The sequence below is a fragment of the Hyperolius riggenbachi genome, chromosome 7 (genome assembly GCF_040937935.1).
Source record: "Hyperolius riggenbachi isolate aHypRig1 chromosome 7, aHypRig1.pri, whole genome shotgun sequence".
Lineage (NCBI taxonomy): Eukaryota > Metazoa > Chordata > Amphibia > Anura > Hyperoliidae > Hyperolius > Hyperolius riggenbachi.
Window position 1 is genome coordinate 277,509,021 of NC_090652.1, and position 10,508 is coordinate 277,519,528.

Here is a 10,508-nt window from a genome sequence, read left to right on the forward strand (position 1 = left end):
CTAACCTTATCCCACTCACCATGCCTAACACCTTAACCACCCTACCCCCATGGCTAACCTTAACACCTTAACCACCCTACCCCCATGGCTAACCTTAACCCCCCCCCCACCACCACCACACTCCCATCACAGCAAAGAAGAAAACCCTGTAAAAATGCAATTATTCGGTCGTCGCCATAGGAGCACGTTGAAATACCGGTAACCAGGGAAAATGTGGGCCCTCAATGGAAGTAATTCAATGGACTCCTATAGTGGCGCCCGGAAAAAAGAAAAGCATTTTTTTGGGGGGGGGGGGGGGGGGGGGGATTTGTGGGGATTGGTGGCGGTTCTCAAACTTTTGCCTTTAGCAGCTGCTTAAGTTTCCCCCTGTCACTGGTGACGCCTCAGTAGGCCACAATGCTGTTCACATACATCAGTAAAATAAAGCCCAAATCATCAAGTGTCCTGCACATATTTTTTATGCAATCCTGAGATAGGGACTGTTAACAAAAAAAAAAAACAACAACAAAAAAAAGTTTGTGGAATTTCCAGATTGGTAGAAATGACAAATTTTGTGGGGTTGAGGAGATCCCAGAAAAAGTTTAGAGGTAGATGGATCAGTAACATGTCTTATATAAGCAATCTCAGCATGGAAGGTAGTGTAGAATGTCTGAACGTGATCAGGTACTCCGGATAGGCGAGGTCATCATGGAACACAACGAAAAATGATACATTTTGCATGTTGTCCACCACAGAATCATAACGTGCTCCATTGGGGTCATTCTTGATGTGAGGAGGCTCCTTGTATGATGGATCTCCGCGGCAGTAATTTCCAGTTATGACCATGGCCTGGTAAACATACTTGTGTCCTTGGCTGTCTGGAGCGGAGTATTTGTCTTGGCAGGAGTAGCTTGAATGTACCGCAAAATAAGTTCCCGTTCCACATGATGTGCCTGTTCAATTCAAATGTCAATGATAAATAAAATCGCAACAGAAGAACTATTTGAAAATATTCATGAGTATGTTAGGACTGTACACATTAGTATCGGAATGTTTCATATGGTCAAGATGCTTCTGACTCCAGGAAAAATGAGGAAGGGATCCAGTGAGCAAATTGGGGCCCAGATGGATGGATCAAGAATCTGTAGGAGGTATATGTGAATCCGCCTCATGCCCTCATCTAATGCATCTCCAGCTTTGGGGGAACAGATCCACCCAATATATGAGCAGACACTTCTAGTCATTGTGACCAATCTGTATTTTTGTTGTAGGGGTTTGTGTGGGGACAGATTGTCCTTATCCCTGTCACAGTGATGTGGAATCAGAACAACAAAAATAATAATTATACTGACTAGCTCAGACTCCTCTGGTTTTTACCATATTTAGTGCACTGGTTAAAGGAAACATCCAAGCAAATGGAGAAGAAAAAAAAAATTAAAAAAAAAATCCACCGACCCAGGGCTTCCTCCAGCTCGTGGCAGCTGTCTTGTACCCTTGCCGCAGCTCTGGTGGCTCCTGGTCTCCTCCGCTGCAGAACCCAACTTTGCCAGGTCGGGTTCCGGGGCGGCCTCTTCTGCGCTCCACGGCGCGGGTCACGTGGTCTGGCCGACGTCATCAGGATAGTACTGCGCAGGCGCAGTAGTTCTGCACCTGCGCATTACCGTCCTGATGACAACGGCCGGACCACGTAACCCGCGCTGTGGAGCGCAGAAGACGCCGACCCGGAACCCGACCTGGCGAGGGCTGCCACGGGCTGTAGGAAGCCCCGGGTAAGTGGATTTTTTTTCTTCATTTGCTTGGACACTCCCTTTAAGGGCTCTGTCTCTGACACAGGAAACCTGCGTCCAGATCTTGGTTCTCTGTTCAGTAAGGAATCATTGGGCAACACTCCCTAACACTGCTACTGCCTGTAGAGCGCCCCCTATTGGCTGCAGTTCAAGTGCTTTGAGGAGAAAAGCACGGTATAAAATGCTTTTCGTCTTGTCTAATGTATTTTCCACATTGGTTGAAAGAGTGCAACATACAAGGCATTTTATTACTGCCAAAACTCAGAAATGTTAAATCCATGTGAAGATGGATTTAACAAGTATGCAGCTAGTGTCTGTATCCCACACCTGAAACAAGTACGCAGCTAGTGTCTGTATCCCACACCTGACACAAGTACGCAGCTAGTGTCCGACTCCCACACCTGACACAAGTACGCAGCTAGTGTCCGACTCCCACACCTGACACAAGTACGCAGCTAGTGTCCGACTCCCACACCTGACACAAGTACGCAGCTAGTGTCCGACTCCCACACCTGACACAAGTACACAGCTAGTGTCCGACTCCCACACCTGAAACAAGTACACAGCTAGTGTCCGACTCCCACACCTGACACAAGTACACAGCTAGTGTCCGACTCCCACACCTGACACAAGTACACAGCTAGTGTCCGACTCCCACACCTGACACAAGTACACAGCTAGTGTCCGACTCCCACACCTGAAACAAGTACGCAGCTAGTGTCCGACTCCCACACCTGAAACAAGTACGCAGCTAGTGTCTGACTCCCACACCTGACACAAGTACGCAGCTAGTGTCTGACTCCCACACCTGACACAAGTATGCAGCTAATTCAGTCAGCGCACCAAATCTGCATTGCTTGTTCAGGGTCTATGGATAACAGAATGAGAGGCAGATAATTAGTAGGTCAGCCAGGCCGTTTGCATTGTTTAAAGGGGCACTATGGTGAAAATTAGGCTAGTGGGATAACCCTGCCAATATTAGGAGCATAAGTTTTTTAAATGTTTGCTTGAGAGGTTTTAGATAGCATATGCAGTAATACTGCCTGTCGTCCCCCTCTGCTGACTGTTGGGCTGCAGTGCTTTGTAATTGCTGATTGCTCCTCTCGTGCATCTCAGCTGAAGACATTGGAATGCAGGCTGCTCCTCAGCAATTGCTGTGTAAGATGGTAGATAAATAAGCAATGTGAATGGCTTGGCTCCTCCTGCGTCCAGTGCCATGATCTCAGCACTCCCTGATCAGTCTACATATCTCAAACAGCTTGAGCACGGAGAAAGCAGAGCATAAACCAGTTGTAACAGTACTGAGAGGGGGAGTACACCGCATAGCTTAAGAAAACGACTCATACACACAGACCATAGTCTTTGGAAAGTGAAAGATCACAGACCAATTTTACCCCCTTCCATGTAGTATGAGAGCCATACCTACACAGTCTATTCTATTAAGCTGAACTCCCATCATTCAGAAATCTTTGCAAGATGCTGCACACAAAGATGCTGTAGTCATTCAAAAGATCAGTATCTGCAAAAGATCTGTTCCTGCAAAATGCATTCATAGTCTGATATCTGCAGATCCTCATACACACCTTGTTTTACAGGCATTCATCTGCAGATCAGATTCACCAGGATGGATCTTCAGATCTGCAGATGGTCTGATCAGGGGCGTAGCAATAGGGGGTGCAGAGGTAGCGACCGCATCGGGGCCCTTGGGCCAAAGGGGCCCCGAAGGGCCCTCCCTCAATTACAGTATTAGCTCTCTTTTGGTCCTGTGATCATAATAATTACTTCTATAGATACTTTGAATAGTGGTAATCATAAACCACCTTCTCCCCATCCCCTTCTTGCACCTCTGCCACTGTAGTTGCCATTGGCAGGTTTTGGTGCGCCGTATCAATTGTTATGTATAGAGTGCTTGGGGGGGCCCCAATGTAAAACTTGCATCGGGGCCTGCAGCTCCCTAGCTACGCCACTGGGTCTGATCTGCAGATGAATGTCAGTTAAACAAGGTGTGTATGAGGATCTGCAGATCTCATAGACTATGAATGCATTTTGAAGGAACGGATCTCTGGCAGGAACAGATCTTTTGCAGATACTGATCTTTTGTGTCTGTACAGCATCTGTGTGTGCAGCATCTTGCAAATATTTTTTTCTGATGTGGAGTTCAGCTCCATAGAAAAAGACTGTGAAGGTATGGCTCTCATACTACATGAAGGGTGGTAAGATTGGTCTGTGATCTTTCATTTTCCAAAGACTATAGTCTGATGTGTGTATGAGCCTTAAGTTAGGCCATAGCCTCCACACCTCTCTTCCCACCTCATCCCCTATTCAACACCTATTGTCGCCAGATTACACTGTAGTAAGAGCTAGTCCCTTATAAGATAATAATTGAGGAATCCCTTTTCATAGGAAGAAAACAAATTGTTCCAAAATGGATGATTCCTGAGACCCCCCCCCCTTCCCCAATGCTATTTACCATAGGTTACTGAACTATAACCAGCACTATCTACTGTTACACAGTTAATCTTTAGTGCTGGCATTTTAGCTGTGCAACTTTCAAACTGTACTGTCCAAGTTAACTTCCCAGAGCCAAATTGTATAGATGCTCATTTGGATTCCTCGGAATTTAAATTCTCGTATTTCCGATCGGAAATGGGCTTACCGCAGCAGTAATCTATCTCAGAAACTGGATTTCAGCTGGAAATGCCACATTACTGCAACTCAGCAATTTTAGCCCTTTCTCAGAACTTGAAAGCATTGGACCAGAGTATGCAACATTTTTGGCGAAAATTCGATGGCCGCAGTAGTCTTCGAACAATCGCAAGACTCCGTATTTCTTGGCCTAAAATTTCCATGGTATTTTGATCACTGTGGTATTTCAATTACTGCGGTATTATGTAGGTAGAAAAAAACGTTTTGTAAAAGTAATACTTTAATGGCTAACTGATTAACTGCTTGAAGACCACAGGCTTGCCCTCCCGCTCCACCCATCTTCCAGCAGTTGAAAGCTGGGATGTATAAGCCAGGTGCATTTTACTTGGTTCCGTGCAGGTTCAGTAACTAGGGGGGGAGCAGCCGTCCACTACTAACCTTCCCTTTCTCTGATATTCGTATTATGGGTTGAAGGTCCTGATGACCACACTTGTTTTATGCAGTGCTGGGCCAAAATTACGCATGAGCGTAATTACGCATCATAATTCAATGTAAACTTACGCGTAAGGGTTACGCGTAACTTACGTTCTTACGCATAATTATTTACGCGTAAGACCGTAAGTGGTATCGTAATTACACTGTCTACCGTAATTGCTAGGCATGCGTAATTTTACGAACACTTACGCGTAATTTTACACGTAATTACTAACGTAAAATCTCCCATTTTCTAAGAGTAGTCAATCAGTCAACATCCTAAGCAACCAATAGTATCTTCTCCCGCCCTTCAGTATAAGCGTACGTTTTGACGCATACGAATGATATGTACGCAATAACTGTCACATTGACGGCTATTGCGTACATATCGTCCGCATGCGTCCAAAAATACGCATTAATGGTCATTACGGCACTACGCGTAACATCGTAGTGTAAGCGCCTTCATTGCGGTATCCTTACGCGTAATTGCGTAAGTTTACGCGTAATTACAGTGATGTACCGTAGATAATTTCCTACGCCGTAACCGTAATTACGTAATGCGTAATAGCGTAAAATTACGCGTAATGATCCGTAAGCGTAGATTTTTCCATTACGAGCAGCACTGGTTTTATGAGCCTTGAATGATAGATCCCTTGGCTGTGAGGGTCACCGAGGTGAGACAAGGGAAGGTGTGTGAATATTAAGGGGCCCAATCAAAGTTTTTTTTTTTGGGGGGGGGGGGGGGATGAGGTTTTTGATGTAGACCTCTTCAATATCATAGGAGTCTAGTGAATTGGGTAGTCCCTTACCATTTTTGCCACAGTATATTCGGTTGAAACCTCCTTTGTTAATGTTGTCAATGCTTTTAATAGAAGTGCCATGGTAGAGGTGCTGTATATTCTGCTGCCTAGGATATTTTCTATCCACCGCCTGCTTCTTCACCGAAAAACTCTGCCAGAGCTTCACATCCTGGATCCTAACGATCTACACAAATGGAACAACACATTAGCAAAATGTTGAAATAGATAAACCACCAATGCACAAGTTTGTATCAAATTCTGGAGAGTACAGGTAGTCCCTGGTTAAGGAATGAGATAACCTGAATCGGTTATTAAGTCGGAACACTGTGCCATCTCTGTCCCCTGTACCTCCTCTGTGCCCCCCTGTGCCTCCAGTGTCCCCCTCTGTGGCACCTCTGCCTTCTGTACCTGCAGATACAAGTTAAAAAGCCATTTTTTTCTTTTAATTTATTTAAAATAGATTTTCTCAAAAACCACAAGTCCAAGTTGAAAAAAAAATTATTTTTGACTTGTTCCCTTGGAAACACAGAATCCATGCCGATCGTATCGCGGGTGTTTCGTAAGTCGGTCATTCGTAAGTCGGGGACTACCTGTACTACCTGTACTGCTCTCTCTCTCTCTCTCTCTCTCTCTCTCTCTCTCTCCTGTGAGTTAGGCTGCATTACTGGCTGCTGTAACGTGGGACTTTAACGTCCCACTGTGAAACCAGCCATAAACACCAGAATTGGCCTGGATTATTTACAAATTTGCGACTATTAGCTGGCAAGAGTTTACAGCTTTACGTTATAAAATAGCAGGTGAAACAGAGGCACTAAATAGATTAAAATGCATTAACACAGTTTAACAGGGGAGGTAATGATGGACTTCTCAACTGAAGATGCAAGTGGTCTTTTTTCAAATAGCTTTATAAGGACAAAACTTCAAATGTGACTCGTTTCGCAGGTGTTACCTGCTTCTTCAGGCACACATACACAGTACCTGTTTTGTGAACACAGCGGGTAGGCGCCTCCCTTCCCTGCAATTAGCGTTTAACAATAAAGTGGTTTAAAAAAAAAAAATAGCAGAAAGCGGTAAGGACGAGTCAGGCTTGTCCAGTATTTACAATTACTCACCTGGGTATCGATGGCGTGCGGGATCCCTAGCCGGCACCTCGCGGCTTCCCTGCGGGTGTATTCCAACTTTCTACATAGTCATCCCCAGCAGTGATCTTTCTCCTATGTTGCTTCCTGTCCCTTGGCGATCACCAGAGCCGGGACAAGGTCCTCCAGCACCCAAGGCTGAGACCCCAAAGTGCGCCCCTCCATCTCCCCCACCCCAGCCGTCACACACTGATTGCTATTACTAAGAGGTGCCCCAGGGCCCCCAACACCTTAATCTCTAGTCATGTGGCTTGCAGCCACTGCCATGTATCCCCTTTTCTTATTTCTCTCTGCTTCACACACAATAGGGGAATGATAGCGGAGTGAGTTGTGCGCCCCCTCCTACACTGCGCCCTGAGGCTTGAGCCTCTCTCGCCTCTGCCCCGCCCTGGCGATCACGTCTCCGGCGTATCCCTCTGACGACATTTAATGCGCCCCCTGGTGTCGGGCACACGCAGTGTCATCACAGTAGATGGCCTATTCAAAATTTTTTGTACTACATTCAATTTAAACATCTATATTGGATCCAATATAAAATATAACAAATTAGTGCAGAACAAAGCTATGAGCAGCACTACTGCCCATAGCAGCAAATAAAGTGGAAAAAAAAGTAAAATAAATATTTTTAATTAAAAAAAGGTGCTTTTTTTATATGGTTTGTATGCTTGAGGACGGCTTGCAAAAGTACACCTTGCAAGCAGTCTGCAAAAATGCTTACAATATAAAGACACGCTTAAAACAAATTGTACCGCTTTTGGAACAAATATCACAGAAATTAAATGCCAGGAATTATGTATTTAATCTACTTGGTACCTCGGTTTCACTTATGATTGAACCAACAATCAGTTTCCTGGGGCAGAGGCCATACCACATGGAAAACTGTTCTGACACATCCGGTCAACATTCTGCACACTTTAAAATATGATTGATGCTTCACTGTTTGAAAAGAACTACCTAGTAACCATCACACCAGTTATCAACAAAATTACCTTCACCACCATGTATGAGCCCCTGGAGGAGGACAAAAATTTAGCTTCAATCTCTTTGAATTCTGTGGAATCTCTGCGTAGTTCTATTTCTTGATGCTCATGTTTTTCAGGGTGCGACCATGTAGATGGATAGCTGACAATGACTGTCAAAGGAGGCGACACAGAATAGGTTGTTTTCCCCTGAATACAACTTTTTATTTATGTTATCACAAGTAATCAGTACAACTTTCCACAAAATAGGTTTGAACGAAATTGGAGACCAAATCAAGTAAGATAATTGATAGTGTTTCCCCGAAAATTAGACACCGTCTTATATTAATTTGTCTTTCAAAATTTGTGCTAGGTCTTATTTTCGGGGAGGTCTTAAATTCTATGATGGCAGCCAGATAGATTCCCCCTACCCGCCCACTACCTTTACCTCCCCTGCTCTTGCCGCTGTCCTCCTGTTAAAGTCCGGAAGCCTCTCCTGATTGATTATGCCTGTCATTCTTAACACCGTCTGCCCGCCCACTTGCTTACCCACTCCCTTTACCTCCCCTGCTTTCGCTGCTGTCCCCTTGTTGAGGTCCGGAATCCTCGGTTCATTATGCCTGTCATTAATCACACCGCAGATTAGCGGTGACTCGCGTGAAAGCAGCTACAGGAATGTATCAGGTAACAGCGCCGACAGGAAGTAAACAGAGATCACTTCCTGTATAGGGCGGCGCTGTTACCTGATACATTCCTGTAGCTGCTTTCACACGAGTCACCGCTAATCTGCGGTGTGATTAATGACAGGCATAATGAACCGAGGATTCCGGACTTCAACAAAGGGACAGCGGCGAGAGCAGGGGAGGTAAAGGGAGCGGGCGGGCAAGCGAGCAGGAGCCAGTCTGCCACTAGGTTTTATATTAGAGGAATGTCATATTTCAAGCACTCTCGAAATATATGGGGTGTCTTACTTTAGGGGGAGGTGAGGTCTTAAATTCGGGGGAAAGACTGTACTTACCTGGGGCTTCCTCCAACCCCCTTCAGTCCATGGGTTCTCTCCAGGGCCGGTTCTAGACTTTTTGACACCTGAGGCAAACTTGTGATAAAACACCATCCACCCCCCAGCTGTGGGGCCGCCAACCTGGAGGGGGTAGCGGGCAGGAAGGGGGTATTGGGCACAGCGGCGGGGAGGGGGGGGTCGGCCCCCCTTCCTCACCTGGGTCCCCGATCTGCGCTCCCCCTCTAGCTTTTAAAATGCAGCAGCGTATTAATAAGAGGCAGCTGGCGAGGATGACTCACCTCTTCCGCGTTTCCAGTGTGCATTCCACTGTTGTCAGTTCCTGCAATGCCGTCCACTTTCAATACAGTGTGCGGCATTGCAGGAAGTGACGACAGTGGAACGCAGCGATGGACCGTGGAAGAGGTGAGTCATCCCCGCCCGCTGCCTCTTATTAATACGCTGCTGGATTTTAAAAGCTAGAAGGGGAGTGCAAATCGAGGGACCCAGGTGAGGAAGGGGGTCCGACCCACCCTCCCTGCCGCTGTGCCCAATACCCCCCTTCCTGCCCGCTACCCCCTCCAGCTCGGTGGCGACCCCCCCCAGACTTGCCGCCTGGGGAATGTGTTTCAACCCGCCTCAAGGGTGAATCGGCCCTGGTTCCCTCGCCATCTTCCACACACTTTTCCATTGTGCTCCCTCGGCCAGAAGCATTCTGTGCCTGCGCAGTAGTAATGCGCAGTTGCATAATGCTCCCAGACACCGGAGTGCTATGGGGAAGCACGCACAGCCGGCCTGCACAACAGGGAAGTTCCTGGCAGTGCTGCTCATCCGGATTCCGGACATCCGGGTAACCCGGATAGCCGACCATTTTTTAGCTATCTGATTCGGATTCCGGATTTCTGTATAAATCCGGATAGCTATATGCGGATATTTGGGCGCATAACGCGGATATTGCGGATATCCGGATCCGAAATACTAGGAGATGACGTCCTGGAGCCAATCAGAGGGCTCCCAGCAGAAGCCTTAGCAACCAATCACAGAGAGGAACCCTGGCCAGCCCCACCTGACCTCATTGAGGCAATCAGAGGCCTCCCAGCCTAAGCCCTGGCACCCAATCACAGAAAGGAACACTGGCCAGCCCCCCCTGTATAATAAGGAGGGCTGCCATGATGAGACCTATCATCCGAGCTTGGGAATGTTCAGAGACATGCTCCAGGGCTGCTGGCCTAGCAAGGGTTGTACACCGTTATAAACCTAAAGCTGTTCAGCGATTAACCCCTTCACTATCACTACACTATTGTTAAATCGTTAATTAGTTTGATTTCATTGTGTGACAGTCAGAGTGTGTGTTGTAGGGCTGCAGGCTGGTGTGTGTGTACGTGTGTGTGTGTACGTGTGTGTGTGTACGTGTGAGTGTGTACGTGTGAGTGTGTACGTGTGAGTGTGTACGTGTGAGTGTGTACGTGTGAGTGTGTACGTGTGAGTGTGTACGTGTGAGTGTGTACGTGTGAGTGTGTACGTGTGAGTGTGTACGTGTGAGTGTGTACGTGTGAGTGTGTACGTGTGAGTGTGTACGTGTGAGTGTGTACGTGTGAGTGTGTACGTGTGAGTGTGTACGTGTGAGTGTGTACGTGTGAGTGTGTACGTGTGAGTGTGTACGTGTGAGTGTGTACGTGTGAGTGTGTACGTGTGAGTGTGTACGTGTGAGTGTGTACGTGTGAGTG

The 10,508-nt window shown here is 46.7% G+C and overlaps 1 protein-coding gene across 7 annotated transcripts in view; it reads right to left on the minus strand.

Moving 5' to 3' along the window:
* Positions 1 to 384: 384 nt before the first annotated feature.
* LOC137525063 (protein mono-ADP-ribosyltransferase PARP15-like) overlaps positions 385 to 10,508 on the minus strand; it is an 83,636-nt gene continuing 73,512 nt past the window's right edge. For 3 of the 7 annotated variants that reach the window (XM_068245826.1, XM_068245825.1, XM_068245824.1), the window contains exons 11-13: positions 7,815 to 7,957; positions 5,696 to 5,870; positions 386 to 932 (exon numbers count right to left, since the gene is read on the minus strand). In XM_068245826.1, the coding sequence (XP_068101927.1) occupies positions 610 to 932; positions 5,696 to 5,870; positions 7,815 to 7,957 (641 nt within the window). In that variant the 3' untranslated portion in view covers positions 386 to 609. Of the gene's footprint in view, positions 933 to 5,695; positions 5,871 to 7,814; positions 7,958 to 10,508 lie in introns of all 7 variants that reach the window. The other 4 variants (XM_068245820.1, XM_068245822.1, XM_068245821.1 and 1 more) reach the window with 2 other exon arrangements.